The sequence below is a fragment of the Triticum aestivum genome, chromosome 7B (assembly GCF_018294505.1).
Source record: "Triticum aestivum cultivar Chinese Spring chromosome 7B, IWGSC CS RefSeq v2.1, whole genome shotgun sequence".
Taxonomy (NCBI): domain Eukaryota; kingdom Viridiplantae; phylum Streptophyta; class Magnoliopsida; order Poales; family Poaceae; genus Triticum; species Triticum aestivum.
In genome coordinates, this window is record NC_057813.1 from 544,669,067 (window position 1) to 544,687,981 (window position 18,915).

Sequence of the window (18,915 nt, forward strand, 5' to 3'; positions counted from 1 at the left end):
CACACATTCAATAGCCTGGTGAAGTGGGAGATCGGAGACGGCACGAGAATTCTATTTTGGAAGGACAGATGGGTGCAAGGTTACACGATCGCTGAGATGGCCCCTGGCCTGGTAGCTAAGGTCAAGACGAGGACAGTCAATTCACGGCTAGTCAGCGAGGGGCTACACCAGCATGCGTGGCTCAAGGACTTGCCGGAGAATCTATCGACAGAGGAGCTGATGCAGTTTATACATCTTTGGGACGCACTTGTGCACGTCGATATTTCTCCTGGCAGTGGAGACAAGGCGATCTGGGCATGGCATGAGTCTGGTAGCTATTCTGCGGCGTCGGCTTATCGGATGCTCTGCTCCGGTGGTATCAGTTTTGCACCTGCAGCCGCCATTTGGAAAAACGGAGCCCCCCCTGGCCTATAAGATTTTCATGTGGCTAGCTATCCAAAACCGCATCTGGACGTCGGACCGGAGACTAAGGCATGGTTTGCATGACACGGCCTCCACGTGCTCTGCGACCAGGAGGAGGACAATGTAGATCACCTCATGATTCAGTGTGCCTTCGCGCGACGGGTATGGTATCAATGCTTTGCCAAAGTTGGCATCGATACCAACCCGAGCCCTGTGCATCACGATTTGCTGCAACAATGGTGGATGAATGCGCGCAAGCAGGTGAGTTCCGCGGACAAGAAGGGCTTCGATGCGTTTGTCATGTTGATCTGCCGGACGTTATGGAAGCAAAGGAATGGGGTGTTTCAATCCGGTACTATTTGCGATGAGTTCGTGACGGTGAATCTAATCTTCCAGGAGATACATCTCTGGAAGTTAGCGGGAGTGGTAGGAGTCCAACGTTTTTGTGAGTAGTCCGTCTAGGGTAGGGGAGTGGTTGGGTGGAATCGTCGGTTTGTGACGATCTACCATACAATCTCTTGTACATATTTTTCTCTTTTCTATACGGCTAAGGTACGCCATTGGCGTACTCTCGAAAAAAAAAAAGATCTCGAAAAAAAAAAAGATCAGCTCGGTCGATCGAGAGAAGTCAGCGTGGACAATGCGGTCGGATGGACGGGACTGGGCTATGGAAGGGGACCGGGCAAAGGATGCACAATCTTCACAGGTGCGCCGAAGCACTTACGGATGAAGATCGTATATGCTTATTCGCCTTGTAAACAGTAAAGCTAACGGATGTTTCCTGAAGCTGGACACAAGATTTAACACATCTCTAATTGTCAACTCCAATAGTCTATTTGAAGAGCAAATGAAAGAATTTTTGCAGTGGAAACTGAAAACGAACCACATTCTCATCACTGTATTAAATATTATCAATATCAATTCAGTAATGACGAACAAAGCAATCAAGAACCATGGCAAGCATCAAATATTAGTCCTGTAAAATTACGCGCTTGACTAATCATGAATCCTAACAGGGATCCTGAACCATTTTTTTATCAGTGAGAGCATCAGTGTTTTTAAAAAGTGGTTTGGGTCAGTTGAATATTAATGGAAAAATAAAGATGACTACATTATGAATTGTTTCAAAGACATACATACGAAATCAATAGTGATAACTCCATAAAAGACAGTGCCAGATAGTTGCTTGAAGTCATAATTAGCCACCATACTGCACCACCCAACAAAAGGTGAAGCCAAAATTAATAGGCAAAAATGGGCATTAAATTATTCATTTTACATTGACAAGCATGACATGCTGGAATATTGTTAGAAATCAGGGCTCAGTCTACCCTCTATTCCTCCAGCTTATCTTGATGTCAACTTTGGTCTAATAAAGGATGACTTTGTTCCTAAATGTAAGACGTGATTTTTTTTAAAACCGGCATCTTACAGTACCGAGAGAAATGAGCGCGTCCACGCTCCTCCGCCCCGCGCCTGCGCTTGCGCTCCCGGCGGCGGCCGCGCCCTGCCCCGACCTCGCGTCGGCCGCCTGGTTCATGCCCCTCCCGCCTCCCCCTGCTCGCGGTCCTGGTGGCGCCTCTGGCCTTTCTGCGCTGCAGGGAGGGCCTCTGCTCTCTGCTACGCCGGATCCAGATCCACCTCTGGCGGGGCACGACGGATCTGTCGCCCTGGCCTCCGAGGAGTTCATGCCCATCTCGCGGGCTGTCGCGATGCGCTTGGGTCAGGCCCTGGCTGGGTCGGGACATGGCGCTACATCTCCGCGCATTCAAGGGCGGACGGGCGCTGCATCTCCGCGCATTCATGGGCAGGCAGGCGCTGGCATTAACTATGGCGATGCTGAGCAGCTGGCTTCCTCGTCCCTTCCTGCTCCTAGCGCGTCTTCAATGCCGGACGCGGGGCGCGAGACGGAGGTGACCGGCGACTGGCACCTCGTCGTGTCTCGTAAAAGCCCGCGCCGCCCGGCTTTGGCCGCTGCAACATTCAAGCCGGCACCCATCCCTCGCTGGCTTCTGGGGCGCTGTTGTCGGTGCCTCTTCCGCGGGCACCGAGCTGCGGTTTGCCGTGACCCGATCCGCTGCTCCCGCTGCCTACAAAATGGGCACAAGTCGCGCGGCTGCCACAATAAGTGGAAGCCTCTGAGTGAACTCGACAACCTCGCCGTCCCTCCACCGCCTCTTCCTCGTCCTGCTGCGGCTCCTGCTGCCCTCCAAGCACCCCCGCGCCTAGGCCGTGGCTGGGAGACCTCTCTTCAGCGCCCTATGCCTCGTTCCGGTGCTGCTCCTGCCGTGATGCTGCGTATGGGCGACGCTGCGCTGAGGCCGGAGGAGGACTTCGTCGTGGTCCCGGCAACGCCCGAGATGCAAGCGGAGGCGGCCATCCTCTCCTCCAACTGTGCAGTGGCCTGGCTGGAGGGTGCCAGGCAGGACGTCCCCTGCCATCAGGTGGCCGCCGAGCTCGCAACGGCCCTGGGTGCAAGGCCGGCCGACGTTGAGGTCGTCAAGCACTACCCCGAGCAGTTCTTCGTGCGCTTCTTGCATCAGCACCACTGCGCTGACGCGGTGTCTCGTGGTGATCTCCGCGGCTCTGGTCATCGCATCTATGTGCGTGAATGGCGACTTGAGGCCCATGCTGACAACGAAGACCAGCTCCACCACGTCCGCCTCTGTCTAGAAGGTGTTCCACTGCACGGCTGGAACCACTACATCGCCACCTTTCTCATCGGCCGCGGCTGCTCCCTCGACTACATCGAGCCGCGATCGCTTCGCAAGGAGGACACGAGGGACATGGCGCTCTGGGCATGGACCTCCAACCCCAATGCCATTCCCAAGGTCAAATGGCTGACCCTGCCGGCTCGTGGTCATCGCCGTCGCGGGCGCCGTGGCCTCCGTCACCGCGTCATCATCCACCTCGACCTACATGAGGACCACTCCAAGGCTGCAGACGACGACGACAACCCGCAGCCCCGGAAGTCAACGAGTTTACCTGGTACAGGAAGATGGTCGATGGCACCTACACTCCAAGAGAGCGTCGGCCTGCTCAGGGGCGCACGGAGCGCCGCGATGATAGGCGGGATGATGAGGATGACCGTGACGGCAGGCGTGGTCGTGGTGGTGAGCGTGCACGGGAGAGCTGGGGAGCCAGGGTGCGGCGCTCTCTCTCCCGAAGCGCCCGGGATCGGCACCCGGCGGGAGGCCAGGACCGCACACGAGACCGCTCCGGCGGCCGTCGACGCGCTGACAACAGCCAGGCTGTTGTGGCCGCCCCCCCCCCCCCTGTGTGCCCTGGCTTGGTGCTTAGGGGCTCTGGCTCTGGCAGTGCCAAGCCTGTTCGTGCCCTGGAGCTGGCGGTCGTCAACGACCCTGCCGGCGTTGACGCTTGGGGGCGCAGTCCGACGCGCCAGACCTCTCCACGCTCCTCCAGGCGCCGCTCTCAAGAGGAGCGGACCCCCCCGATGTCCCCTCCGTTGTCTCCGACAACCGTCCTGCCACCATGCCTGATATCCAAGCGCGTTGTGCCCTCGACTTCCCCCCTGGCGAGCCACGCGCCCAGCCAAGCCTTGCTGGAGCTTTGTGCGCCCGCGTCTCTCGTGCTGCCCCTGCGGTCGCCCTCCAGGCCGCCGGGTTTCCAGACATCGCCTACACCGCCCCTGTGCTGCGACGGCCCTCTGCAGCGCACGCCCTCCCCCGTGCGAAGCCATGCCTTAGCTTGCCCTGAAGATGTTCTGGCGCCTATTTTTGAGGAGCGCCAGATGGGCATCCTTGCTCCGCCCGAGTCCCCCCCCTCCCAGGCCTCCTACGGCTCGCCGGAAGACCATTGCCGGCGTCAAGATCTCCAACAAGGGGGGGCTCTCCCTGCAAAAAATCAAGCGCACCCATATGGTGCTCCCAGCAGCCAAGGCGGCGGAAAAGCTAGTTTGCCGGTCCTTTGGGATAGTCAGAGATGATGAAGACGTAACAGAGGCTACACTTGCTGATTTCACTGCCAAGTTCAAAGAGCAACTTGCTCCTGAGCTGATTATGGCCATGAGGAATTTTTTTCACCTTGACGACAAGGCTGTCAACGATGTCAAGGATGCTCTGATTGATCACGGTGGTGAGGGAGCTTTGGAGATGTCCCAGGATGCTAGTGCGGCTCAGCCGAGCCTGGAAGCACAGTAGGCGGCGACTTGCTCGTCCGGTTCGTCGTTCAGGGCTGTTTTAGTTGATTATGTTAGCTCTCCCCTGCACTGTAATGTGTGTCAGCCTGTTGGCTGCCTTAGTTCCATCTATGTGTAAGTCTAATGCCGCATGGCTCGGCCATGTGTTAGGCTACGTCCATGTGTTAAGCTACGTCCAGTACTCATGTGCCCCAATGGGGTTTGTAGCCCAGTTCAGTACTGTTGTTAGTCTGATGTCTGTTCGTTGTTGTCCTCCCTCCTGGACTGGTCAAGGTGTATGTTCGTGTGCTCCATGACTCCACAACCTATAAACACCCTGAGTTGGAACGTACGGGGTCTAAACTGCCCAACCCGGAGGGCAACCGTCAGTGCTACGATTGCAGACTCCTCGTGCCAAATCGTGTGTTTACAAGAGACGAAGCTAGATAGCGTGGACAAATATGTGGCTGCCTTCCTTGGTGGCAACCGGCTGAAAAGTTTTGCGCAGCGACCGGCGACGGGAACTAGGGGTGGGATCTTATTACTATGGGATGACAACGTTGTCGAGGTCTCCGACATTTCTTCGTCGGCCTTTTGCCTCTCCGGCAAGGTTCGCATTCGGGCGTCAGATGTATGCTTCAAGATAACATCTGTCTACGGTCCCACTGACCATGCCAGTAAAGATTCTTTCTTTACCGAGATTGTCGCCCACAAGCCTTTGCCGGGTGTTGCTTGGTTGGCCCTTGGGGATTTTAATCAAATATACCGAGCACGAGACAAGAACAAGAGAAATGTAAACCAGAGCAGGATAAACCGTTTCCGTGCAACCCTTCAATCTTGTGAGCTCAAAGAAATTCATCTCCAAAATAGACGCTTTACTTGGAGCAATGAGCGGGAAAACCCCACCCTTTGCAAGCTTGACTCTTTCTTTTGCAACGCCGAGTGGGACACAACTTTCAACACGCATGTGTTGCATGCCCTTTCATCTTTCCTCTCCGACCATTGCCATCTCCTGCTTGCCGATGACAAGGGACCTAGACGTCCACGGTCCTTCAAATTTGAAAAATTTGGGTATCTTTGCCTGGATTCTACGACGTCGTCCTAAAGGCGTGGAATGAGCGTGTAAACCACACAGAGCCTTTCCAAATTCTTCATCACAGGCTTAAGAAAACCGCGACCCGGCTCACTGAATGGAGCAAGAAGTTTTTCTCCAAGGCCAAGATCCAACTCCATGCGGCCCTCTTGGTGATCCTTCAGTTGGACTTGGCGCAAGAGGAACGAGCCCTCTCACCTGAGGAGAGGGATCTGCGTGCTAGACTTAAGCGAAGAGTGGTTAGTTTGGCGGTCCTTGAGCGGGCTAGGAAGAGCCAATGTGCTAGACTAGCAAATCTGAGGGAGGGTGATGCCAACACCAAATTCTTCCACCGTCGCATCAATGCCCATAGGAGAAAAAACCATATTCACCGGCTAAAGCATGCTCATGGCTGGGTGACCGACCACAAGGAAAAAGAGAAGATCATCCATGATCACTTCTCCGAGGTCATGGGCCGGGGAAGTACGAGCAATAAGGATTTCAATTGGGAGGAACTGGGCATTGAGGCACATGCCTTGCAAGACCTCGGCGCCGACATCACCGAGGAGGAGGTTTGGGAGGCTATAAAAGAAATGCCTAGTAACAAGGCGCCGGGACCTGATGGTTTCACGGGGATCTTCTTCAAGAAGTGTTGGGGAATCATCAAGCATACGATCATGGGGGTCATTCAACGCTTCGATTGCTTACACACCTCCAACCTGCAATGGCTAAACTCTGCCAATGTTGTTCTGCTGCCTAAGAAGGACGGCGCGGAAGGCATCTCTGATTATAGGCCCATTAGCCTCATACATGCCATCGCTAAAATCATTGCCAAGGTTCTATCGCTACGCCTTGCGCCCCACATGGATGACCTCGTGTCCAACGCCCAGAGTGCTTTCATTAAAAGGAGAAGTATCCACGACAACTTCATGTATGTTCGGAACTTTGCCCGGCGTCTACACAAATGCAAGAACCCCGCACTCCTTTTCAAGCTTGATATAAAAAAGGCTTTCGACTCAGTCAAGTGGGGATACATTCTTGAGCTGCTCCAACGGTTGGGCTTCCCTCCAAAATTTCGAGCTTGGATTGCTGCGCTTCTATCCTCTTCTTCATCTCGGATAATGCTAAACGGGCTACCCGGCCCTCCTATCAAGCATGGCCGCGGATTCAGGCAGGGGGACCCCATCTCTCCACTCCTCTTCGTCTTGGCAATTGACCCCTTGCATAAGATCCTAGACTTGACGATGCGAAAAGGGCTCCTACATAAGATCCATGGTCGGGGTGCCATGGTGCGCACCTCCCTCTATGCGGATGATGCGGCGGTCTTTGTGGCCCCCATCAAGCGGGACATTGACAATCTTGCCTCTATCCTCAGAGGCTTTGGGGACGTCACAGGCCTTTGTTCCAACTTCCAAAAAAGCTCGGTTGTGCCTATTCGCTGCAATCACCTTGACCTTGAGCAAATTCTTCAGAGCATGCCGGCGGCACGTGCCTCTTTTCCGGTCAAATACCTAGGACTACCACTATCTGTTTGGCAACTGAAGAAGGTGGATTTCCAATACCTTGAGGACAAAGCGGCCGGCAAATTGGTCACTTGGGAGGGCCAAAACATCACTACGATCGGTCGTACGACACTTGTTAGGTCGGTCATTACCTCCCAAGCAGTATTCTCCATCACGCCCCTCATCGTGCCTCAGAGCTCTCTCCATAGCCTTAACAAAATTGAGAGAGCTTTCCTTTGGTCCGGCTCGGACAAGACAACGGGAGCCAAATGCAAGGTCAACTGGAAGGTGGTTTGTAGACCAAAAGAATATGGTGGCCTAGGGGTGCTCGACACCAACAAGTTTGCACGTGCTTTGCGGCTCCGATGGCTATGGTATGAATGGACGGAGCCCCGAAGATTATGGGTTGGCCTTGGAAACCCGTGCACGGAGGAGGACCTCGAGTTTTTCTATGCCTCTACGACTATCACTGTAGGGGATGGCGCCAAAACGCCTTTTTGGGGCTCCCCGTGGCTTCTTGGTCGCAAACCCAAGGATATCGCGCCACTCTTGTTTGCGGCCTCGAGAAGGAAGAATTGGAAGGTCCGTGAGGCCCTCATGGGGAACGCTTGGATCTTCAAGATCAATCTGAACACGGACACGGATGTCTCCATCGCCCACATTAGGGAGTTCTTCACTCTTTGGATGCTCCTTAATGACGTCCACCTTCATGAGCAAACCGAAGACCTCATCGTTTGGAAGCATGCGAACGATGGGATCTACACGGCGGCCACCGCATACAAGGCTCAATTCCTAGGCATGACTCTTTCCCCCTTGGATCGCATGGTTTGGAAGGCATGGGCACCTCCAAAGGTTAAGTTTTTTGCTTGGTTGGCGTTGCAAGATAGGATTTGGACCGCCGATCGCTTGGAGCGTCGAGGTTGGCCAAATTGTGGCCTTTGCAAGCTCTGCAATAGGGAGCAAGAATCAGGAGCCCACATTTTCTTCAAGTGCCGCTACACGATTCGGCTATGGAAGTCTCTTATTGAGAAACTAGGTCTTGCGCACATGGATACTTCCGATTGGCTCATGGACGACTCCGTCTACCAGTGGTGGGACAAGAGAACCGACAACCACAACCCTAACCGGCAAGCTATGGCCTCCCTCACCATGCTCGTCTCTTGGACCATCTGAAATGAAAGAAATGCTCGTGTGTTCCGCCACAAAAGTGCACCACCGACCGTCCTACTCACCGCCATCGTCGACGAGGCCAAGCTTTGGATGGCCGCGGGCGCAAAGAAATTAGGGAATTTTTTTCTGGGCGAGTAATTGTCATGCCGAAAGTGTGGGTGTGTTGTAATTCTCTAAACTCTATTCTCTCCTTATTTAATAGATGAGGCAAATCTTATGCCTCCGTTTCGAAAAAAAAAAGACGTGATTTTGAACTGCCAAATCGTCCTACATGGAACAGAGGGTGCATTTGATAGCGCTCTATAAATTAACATATAACTCGTGAACATGTAGCCTGGTGTGATTAACAATTTTAGAAGTCTTAGGCAAATCTCCAGGGCAAACATAGTGCAAAACATACAAAGCGAACACGTTTGCATACCGCTTACTCAATACACCAATCTTGAAGAGTGCATTTACAGTATAAACAGAAATGGGCCAAACTGATGAGCAAAAAAATGTTTATTTCCACTAAAGAATCGAGTAACCGCTTTCATGGTCGTATATGTTACAAAGGATATAAATATGAAACTACCAAACCCCCATTTGGATCCTTGCACCAACCACAACCAACACAAGGGGAAGCCGATCAAAATTAATAGACAAGATGGGCAGTACATTATTTCTTTTACATTGACAAACACTACATGGTTGAATCAGCTCAGTCGACGAGAAGTCAGCGTGGATGATGCGGTCGGATGGACAGGACTGGACTATGGAAGGGGACCGGGCAAAGGATGCACAATCTTCACAGGTGTGCCTAAGCACTTACGGATGAAGATCATATATGCTTATTCGCCTTGCAAACAGTAAAGCTGGCGGATATTTCCTGAAGCTGGACACAAGATTTAAAACACCTAATTGTTAACTCCCAACAGTTCATTTCAAGAGCAAAGGAAACGATTTTTGCAGTGAAGAGAAGTCTGATGGTGGAAACTGAAGATATAAGGACCAGGTAGTCATATAGTTGATTTTGCTATTTCGGTAACAAATACAAATTCATTTGGTTAAGTTTACCAATTTATGACTCAAATCAAAGAAAGAACCAAGAAGCACATTCTCATCACTGTATTAAATATTGTAAATATCACTTCAGGAATGAAGAACAAAGCAACCAGGAATAACCATGGCAAGCATCAAAAGTGCATTAGTCCTGTCCAAGTCTCCCAAATTACGAACTTCACTAATCCTGAATCCTAAACAGGGATTTAGAACCATTTTTTTAACTTGTTTTATTTTAGCAGTAGAGCATCAGTTGTTCTCTAAAAAGTTACAAACACATATGTGCAGTTCCAAACACATATGTACTCCCTCCATTTTTATTTACTCCGCATATTAGCTTTGACCTAAGTCAAACTTTATAAAGTTTGACCAAATTTATCGATAACAATCTAAACTTTCACAACAAAAAATATATATGGTATGAAAATATATTGAATGATGATTCTAATGGTATTGACTTGGTATCGTGGATGTTAATTGTTTTTTGTATGAACTTGGTCAAAATTTAGAATGTTTGACCCGAGACAAAGCTAATATGCGAAGTAAATAAAAACGGAGGGAGTAGAAATCAATGGTAATAACTCCAGAAAAGGCAGTGCCAGATCGTTGCTTGAAGTCATAATTAACCACCATAATGCACAATGTAAGATCATTTTTCAATGACCACTAACTAACTAGAACGGATATTGCACGAAAAAACACGGATTGCCATGAGATAGCCAATTACAGTATCATGGACTCAAGGAAAAGAGAGGGCGTCGAGTCAAAAGCTGGTAGGAGACAAGTACGAAAGAAACCAAATATGCGCATTAATCTATCATAACAGTAATATCAATAAAGGAATAAATTACCATATAGCCAGTCCTTGAATTGAGCATGAAGGGCACATGCCAATTCTTTTTTCCGGTTATCATCAAGCTCCAGCTCTCGTATATTCTTTTGAATGTCTTCCAGGGAAGCATTCTGAAGAAGTGCAGCAAGGAAGCCAAATTTTAGAAATATATAAGATATCAGAATATGTGAAGTACACTCATTAACATATCAGTATGTCATTACATAATGAGCAGCAGACAATAACAAGAGAGTGAACTAATCACACTGTTCCCAACAACATTGGACTCACCAAGTCCAAGCCAGCACCTAATAACCCTACCAGGAAATACGTATTCGTTTCAAGCTTTCAGCTCATTGTGCTTATCTGAATCAGCAATAATTCAAATAACAATGGTGGTTGAGGAAACTGCAACGGTTTTGACATATATATACCCTTACTAAATTAATATTACATATTTACATTCAAGAAATAAGTCCAAGTTACTCCCTTAATATCAATGCTACAGCCTTAACCCCATAATCTGAAAAACAGGGTATTCTAGCCCCTACAGCTCCAAACCAGAGAAAATAACCCCCTAGCCTGGTTTACTTATAGCGTAAAGTGGTGCAGGTGACGTAAACTTTACTAAATAGATATTTTCAAATGAAAATGTTAATTGTGCAATCCAAAACGATTTTAGAGTTTAGAGTTGAAAAGCGAACTTTTCTAAGAGTTAAGGGTTCAATTGGGGACTTCTGCCTCTGGCCACTAGCAAGAGCGGTGAGTTGGGGAGAGTTGAGAGAATTGGAGTGAATAATTTTCCAGCTGTGGCCAGTTGTTAGGAGAGAGCTGACAAGTGGAAGGGCTGGTTGTGGTATTTTTAATGGCAGAACCAATCCACATAATCTTCCTCCAATTGTGGAGCTTCTAAATATCTGGTTATTTAGTTCAGGGGGTTAAGTGACCGAGCCCCAAAAGTTCAGGGTAATCTAGACTAATTCCTACAACAACTTCGGATCCTTCCTGCTCCAGACATACTCAAGCACCACGTTCCACTATATAAATACTGTAATCTAATAAACAGTATGTGCCTGCTTTAATCGAATCCCACAATTGTGTGCAAGTATGTCCAAGATAACTGTCCTAGTTTGTAATGACTAACGAGTAAATGATGCAAAATGAATTTGGATTGATGTACCTTTTTCCTCTGTGATGCCCAGTAAACTTCAGGTAACGTAAATGGATTGTATTTGGTAGGACCTTCTGCCTCAAACCAACTAGGAATCTGCAGAAAGATATTAGCCAATCAGTCAAAAAAAATTACAGAGAAGATTAACAGTGTAAAATGTATTGCATGATGAATTCTACATTACTACAGCACAACCAATAAAAATAATATTTGGCTGGTCAGAAACCATGGAAAAAATAACATTGTGAATCTTCAATAATATATCAAGTTTCAGCATCAGGTTATTCACTGTTGCCAAGTGACAACTACTTACAACTGAGAAATATGTCAAAATGACGTCTCAGTTATTACTGCCTCCGTCTCAAAATTCTTGTCTTAGAATTGTCTAGATACGGATGTATCTAATACTAAAACATGACTTGATACATCCGTATCTAGACAAATCTAAGACAAGAATTTTGGGACGGAGGGAGTACTACAACTGCCACGGACAAGGAAATAATAAGGTTAATGTGGACGCATCAGATACAACAAGTTGACATACACCAATAGATTGAGAACTGAGATCTGCTCCGCAGAACAACCAAAGATTTTCATGGAATTCATTAGTGTATCTTTATTTAAGCTGCAATAATCTAGGTAAATAACATATTTCCATACCATGAAGTCTGTGAATAGATCAGGATCTAGACAAGTGGCAGACTCGGCTTGGACATCAGAAACCCCTGCAGGATGAGATAATGAATCGTGTGGATCAACAACTCCCAGCACAAAAGGTTGATCCCACTTGTTGACGTTAGGGTCCACACCAACTTGTGCCAAATGCTCCCCAAGTTGTGGATAACAAGTATTAAATGGAGCAACCTGTTAAAACAAGAGGTAAGAAAATTGTTGTTGAAATGTGCAGTAAATATCAAATAATACAGGCCCATTATCAACTTTTGCTGTTATAGTTTAGCAGGATAAATGCTAGTCTTCTACATTTGGTAGGATTGACTTTAAAACTTCACGAGTGCTCCAAAGGATGCCTCTTTGATCTCCAAATGTGCAGGGATGGGGAAAACATGACATATTGTGCCTCGTATATATCTAAATGCTTCCAAAATTTGATCCCACTGTTCATACAGTTTTTTGTCTTTTATAACAAGGATATGCGGTAGTGTACACTTCATCAGATGAAAATAATAATTGAATCCCACGGTTCATACAGTTTTTTTGTCTTTTATAACAAGGATATGCGGTAGTGTACACTTCAGCAGATGAAAAAAATAATTGGATAAACATATACTCACTTGTAATTTATGGTTGTCCCCCACGATAAGTGGTTGGTGATTTACTCCCAAGTAGAAGATACATTCTCGACAATTGGCAATACAAATTCTTTTAGAAGCCACAACTATTTGCACACGTTCACAATGCTCAACTTTTACCACCTGACAGCATGAAACAATATTAGGCTTGAACATAGTTTAAAAAGGCACGCCTACACTAGTAGAAAAGAGGGCTTTGGTCCAGGCCGGTTTAGCCCATTAGTCCCGGTTCAATCCAGAACCGGGACTAATGGGGGCATTAGTCCCGGTTCGTGAGCCCAGGGGGCCGGCCGGGCCACGTGGGCCATTTGTCCCGGTTCGTCTGGACCTTTTAGTCCCGGTTGGTGCCACGAACCGGGACTAAAGGGTGTGATGCCCATTAGTACCGGTTCGTGGCACCAACCGGGACTAAAAGGTTAGACCTTTAGTCCCGGTTCGTGCCACGAACCGGTACTAATGGGGTTTGAGGCATTAGTACCGGTTCATGGCACGAACCGGTACTAAAGGTCCCATTTTCAAACTCTACCCCCCCCCCCCGGATCGCCTTTTCAATTTTCAAAAAAATAAAAGAAAATGATGAAAATGTCAAAAAAATAGAAGAAAATAAGTTTTCCATGTGATATGTGGTCTAGTTGTAGGGAAAATTTGCAAATGTGAATTTCGACTTTATTTGCAAAATCTCTCTAGAATTTAGTAAAATGGGCATAACTTTTGCATACTAACTCGGATGAAAAAGTTTTTTATATGAAAAATCATCTACTCGAAAAGTTACATCCAAATTTAATCGGGGGAACCCCGTTAAACATTTTTAAAATCCTCAAAAACCTAATAGAAAAAAAGTTACGGGGCTTTTAAGATCTAGAGTGGAAAAAATCGAAAAAATTTCAAACTGTGTGGTCAAACAATGGTATAACTAATTATTCTAGAATATTAGTGTTACTAAATAATTATTTCAGTTATTTTGAATTTTGGTCAAATCTGGTCAAACTATGGTCAAACAGTGGTCAAACAATGGTCAAACAAATTATTCAAGAAAAATTAGTGTTACTAAATAATTATTGTTTTTTAAAACAATAGTTTCAAACTCAAACAGTGAAATGTGTCACTTAATGCAAAATTCCTAAGGGTTAATAGGATTGACATCTTACTATTGTCAGGAAAACAACAAGTGCAGACTTGGAAACGAGGGAGAATAGAACCCGGAAGTTAAGCATGCTCAGGCTGGGGGAGTGGGAGGATGGGTGACCGTTCGGGAAGTTAGATGATTAGGAATGATGAGGGGTGATTAGAGATTAGAGGATAAATTGAGCAGTGATGAGGGGTGGTGATTAGAGATTAGAGGTTAAAATAATTCAGAAATTTGAAAATAAAAAAATTCAAAAAAAAAATTCAAAAAAGAAAAATCATAAAATTTCCTTTAGTCCCGGTTAGTGTTACCAACCGGGACTAAAGGTGGAGCTCCACGTGGCCACGACCTTTAGTCCCGGTTCCAGTTTGAACCGGGACTAAAGGGGGGAGGCATTAGTAACGACCCTTTAGTCCCGGTTCAAGAACCGGGACTAAAGGCCCTTACGAACCGGGACTGATGCCCCCTTTTCTACTAGTGCTAGGCGGGCGCTTAAGCGAGCATAGGCCCTAGGAGATAGCAGAAAAAAAAGCCTAGCGCTTAATGTGCACATTTGCGCATAAGAGTGCACTTTGGTTAGAAAAGCGCAAGGCGGTGGCTAAACACACAATTAATGCCTAGCACTTTTTTTAACCGTGGGCTTGAAACTATGTAATTGAAGATACCAATTTCTATGTGCATAATATAGGATAAAGCAGAACTTAAAAACTATGCATTGGAATATAAGAACAATAGTCTTATGAATAACATTATGTTGCCTGATGCATTCAAATAGAAATATGGATAGTAAAATTACATCGCATACATACCTTGCCAATAGCACCAAGAACAACAGTTGTGTCAGAACATCCATACACCGTAGCATATTTGAGAGGGGCTAGGATGTAGATAACAGAATCATGGCAGTTCAAAACCTACAAAAAAAACAATTAATTTCATTGTAGGAAGGGTTGCAAAACTCAGCTTCGGAATTCCCTTACTTAAATACACTTTATGTTACTTGAACTTCAACCGAGATATGAATCACACAGCAAATCACTTCAGTAAACCTTGATATCAATTTACATTACTAAAAACTAATACATGGGTACCTTTATTGAATGCCCTTTAATATCAGACCCGTGTTTGACAACAGAAGTTTTGGAGATACCCTCCACAAAAGATGTATTTCGGTAGTATCCAGGATTGTTTTGCACAGAAGCACCAGTTGATGAGCTGCTCTGGATTCTTGTATTTGTGACAGCATCAGCCATTGCCACATCAGGATCAGATACACTCCGTTGATTGTTTTCCTTGGTTATAGCTTTTTCTGCAGTATATTCCAAGGAAGAAGCTATATTCTGCAGAATCCAGTCATGAACTTGAGTAGCCGGAACAGGAGCAGCAGGCATGTCTGGATCAGAATTCGCAAAAAATGGAGCAGCTTGGCTTAAAGGAGTTCCTTCGGAGAACTGCAACAAGAATCCAAGGTGCTCAAAAGTCTCCATTGTCAGTACCTGCATATAGAGAAATACAAATGACAGTTAGTATCTATACTACTCTACTCTAGGGAGTTTTCAGAGTAAGAGTATCACACAGCAATGTGGCCAAGATTATTTCATTTACTCCTATATGACAGTAATGTGGATAATTTTGTTCTGCAATCATACACAACCATGGATGGTGTATATCAAGATCTTTTGTACTGCAGAGAAGATGAACTAGCTCTGTTCTTCCTTCAATCTAAGATCCGATTCATTGAAAGTGCCTTGCATTTGCAAAGTAATCTACAGAATATTCCATCATATGTGCTTCCTAGAATGACCAACCCAAGTTACCTTATCCTCAACTGCCCATAGGAATATGAATGTCTTGTCTACTTTCATCCTTAAATGTCTTCACCACACAATTGTGATCCTTGCAGTTCCCTTTTTTTTTTGATGAGGCTTCTAGCCTTTGACGTGCATGCACTTGCACTGCTTGGGTTAATTACTTAATTATTAATTCATTGATTTCAGTGCCATGAGCATTGGGCAGGGGTTACACGAAGTAGTTTTGCCTTCTTTTCAATTCAGTTACCAGTATTATTGTCAGGAAACCAAGTATTATGTAGTATGTTTGTCAGGAAACCAAGTATTACCGGTATTCTACCAGTTTTATTCAAAATTGTGCCCTACATGTACTACACACACTGTTTAAGATCTGAAGTTACAACTTGACATGATGACCTTCGAGTAGGGGAATTGATCAGAGTACATTAATGTTATAGACAAAGAACAAAAGTGATCAACTTTGCCACACAAAATATTGAGTTTCTTAAAGGAAACTTGTTACAGATTAATTGATACTAACCATAGATTCATCACCCTCTCCATCAACAGAATCTGCCAAAAGAGTTAAAACATTGGCCATATGCTTTTGTAAATAAGATAACTGATGAGCTTCTTCATCTGCTTGCGAAGGCATAAACCGACGGCTATTACTGCGTACAAGCTGCAATATGAGATAAATAGTAAGTATCTGCTTGACAACTAACAAAAGAAGAAATGCAGGTTGTGCTTTGCATGTAATGGCAACAGGAGAAAAATGCAATTGTAACTGAGTAGTAATCGTGGAAAAGGAGCACAGTAGCACAAGCCCGTGCTTGCATAACTCACTGTCATGAAAAATAGTGCCTTTAAATTTTGTTCTGGACAACGTATGATAACTGCATACTTGGAGTGGAGGATAGCATGATGTAAACAGCGCACTTTGAAGGCCCTCGCGGGCTCTGAAGCACCGATACGGCCATACAGAGATACGTACGGATACGTGTATCCCTGAGTATCCCCTCCTTTTCTATTTAAAAATAATGTGATGCCCTGGCGGTCAGGATACTTGGAAGACACGGCTGGGACACATGACGCGCTTAAACCTAGAGTAAATTTGCTTCTAGCAGCCACCCTCCGGGCTCTCCCAGTCGTGCGAGAGCCTGCACCTGAAGAAGAGGCGAGAGACACAACTGCGCCGTCACCGGGATCTTCTTGCTCGTCGACACGCAACGTATCCTCCATGTCCGGTGGCCAGTGCCATCCATGTCTTCCCCTGTAATTGCCAACAATGTCTCCTCCTCCCCATATTCCTCCCCTAAGTGAACGATGCCATGCGCCTGGAGAAGAGACGGCGACAGCCAGGACCAGGACACTGCCGGGATCTCACATCCACATCTGCATTGCTCTTGTTAGCTGTTGCTGGCCGTTGTGGGCTTTCCTCTTTGCCGCCACCTGCCCCTGTTGTCATTGCTGGCTAGGTACAAATGCCATCTAAGACACTGGGTGAGATGTATTTTAGCTGCTGGCTAGGGAGGCAAGATATGGGGTAGTACTTCGATCTGAAATCTTAAAATTATCTTTTTGTCCTGATTACATGCAACATTTTGCAGTTATTTATACATACTTGTTGGCTGTTTCTGGAAAATGCCATATCACATATCCCCATGGTCTATCCCCATGTTGGTGCTTCTTAGCTCACGGGAAAAACAGCATTTGGACAGGAAATTTCAACAATGGGCAAAATGGCCTTCTATGAAGAGAGATATGATCATGGAGTATAAAAGATGCGTGGTGGTGTAAAGTTGCAGCTGGGAAAGGTGTATTTTGAAGTACAACGTTACTACCAGTCAAATACTGCAAAACACGGTGTGAATCAACCACAGAAAAAGGCCCACAATGCACGAGGAATATCACACTTCAGTGTAACTAACAACCACCCTGATCACTGACTGAATCATCAAACATCCCATTAGCCCCTAACTCTCAGCAGCTAGAAAGAGTGGTTTCTAGAAGTATGAGTACATTACCATACACCAATACCATACAGTGCACAAAAATGGAGCTACATGTGCATTACTGATTAACAAAGTAACGCTGAGGAGCAAAGGAAAATCAAATGTTTCTCATGCTCGTCATTTCAGTAATGGATATATCAGCAGGTTGTCATTTCTTAACCCTATACAAACAGAAACCAAATCCATGTACCAGACAGTAATTGGTCGGGGTCTCCCCAATCCAAACACGCAACAATCATGCCACAAGCAATCGGGCCGGGAAGGGGGGGGATTGATCGGGGCCTGACCTGGATCGGGGACAGCGCGGAGAGATAGCCGTCGAAGGCGGAGGTGGAGGGCCAGACGTCGGCGACGGACGGCGAGTCCTTGTGGGCGCGCGGCACGAGGCGCTTGTAGGACTGGATGTAGAGGAAGAGGAGCACGTCGCGGAGGTCGGCCGCCCACGCGCCGTCCGCGGCGGGGCCGTCGCCTTCGCCGGGGAGGACCGCAGCGAGCGTCCCGAGCGCGAGCGCGGCCTGGTCGGCGGGGATCTGCAGCGCCTCCGCGAGCGCCGCGGCGCCCACGCGCCCGGCCCCCGGCGCCGCGAGCTTCGCCCTGAGCTGCGCTAGGGTTTGCGTGAGCGTGCCCTCCGGGAAGACCAGCTTGGGGATCGGCAGGAGGCCGTGCTCGAACGACTCCCGCCGCGGCCGGAGGACCAGGGATGCGGTCGCCGCGGGCGCGGGTGCGGGGGCTGGGGCGGGCGCGGGGGAGGGGGCGGGGTCCGACGCCGCAGCGGGGGCCGCGGGCGCCGGCGACGCGTCGAGGGGCTCGTCGGCCATTGCGGCGCGGGGTGGGGAGCGAGGGAGAGGCGGGCGGGGAGATCTGGGAGGGAGGGAAAGGTGGAGAGAGACGGTGAAAGGAACGATGGGCTCGCCGCTCGCGTAAAATTTTCCTCGCCTTTTTCCTTCGAGTGCGACGGTCTGGGCTGGGCGTGGAAGACAGTGTCTCTGGCTGGTGGGGTCGTGGCGTGGGTCCACATGTCATCGTCAGCTGGAGCATGTCGGCGGGAATCCAGGGGCAGCATGGGGGTCATGGGGCATTTGCTTGGTGATGTCACGAACCGGGGGAGTGCAGAGTGCGGTCAAAATCGAGAGGAGTCTGTTATTCAACGGCCACGATTAATGCAGGTGACGTCAGTGCAGCCCAACGTAACCGTTTGTTCGTCGACAGCCAGCAGACGCAGGCCATCCAACCGTATCTCTAATTTTTCTCTCAAATGCAACAATTTTAGAGCATTTACAACCGGACTTGGCAAATTCGGATCCTCAAACACCCGCTCGCAGGCGCGTCTAGACGGGCTCTCATAT

The 18,915-nt window shown here is 47.7% G+C and overlaps 1 protein-coding gene and 1 pseudogene across 1 annotated transcript; one reads left to right on the forward strand and one right to left on the reverse strand.

Annotated features, from left to right (window-relative positions):
- The first annotated feature begins 1,459 nt into the window (after nt 1-1,459).
- Nucleotides 1,460-4,821, forward strand: LOC123159886 (uncharacterized; annotated as a pseudogene).
- Nucleotides 4,822-8,770: 3,949 nt separating this feature from the next.
- Nucleotides 8,771-18,423, reverse strand: LOC123157105 (TBCC domain-containing protein 1). The gene is made up of 9 exons (XM_044575350.1): nt 17,857-18,423; nt 16,096-16,236; nt 14,856-15,260; nt 14,574-14,678; nt 12,621-12,761; nt 11,989-12,192; nt 11,338-11,424; nt 10,177-10,288; nt 8,771-9,158 (listed from the first exon to the last, which is right to left on the reverse strand). The coding sequence occupies exons 1-9, from the start codon at nt 18,385-18,387 to the stop codon at nt 9,115-9,117; spliced, it is 1,770 nt and encodes a 589-aa protein (XP_044431285.1). The 5' UTR covers nt 18,388-18,423; the 3' UTR covers nt 8,771-9,114.
- Nucleotides 18,424-18,915: the final 492 nt, after the last annotated feature.

Excerpts from the sequence above, each read along its gene's own strand:
- LOC123157105 (XM_044575350.1), bottom strand. The coding sequence starts at position 18,387 with ATGGCCGACGAGCCCCTCGACGCGTCGCCGGCGCCCGCGGCCCCCGCT. Across the intron at positions 15,261-16,095 it reads GAGAGGGTGATGAATCTATG|GTACTGACAATGGAGACTTT; the intron begins GTTAGTATCAAT and ends CTCTATATGCAG. Across the intron at positions 12,193-12,620 it reads GGGACAACCATAAATTACAA|GTTGCTCCATTTAATACTTG; the intron begins GTGAGTATATGT and ends TTGTTTTAACAG.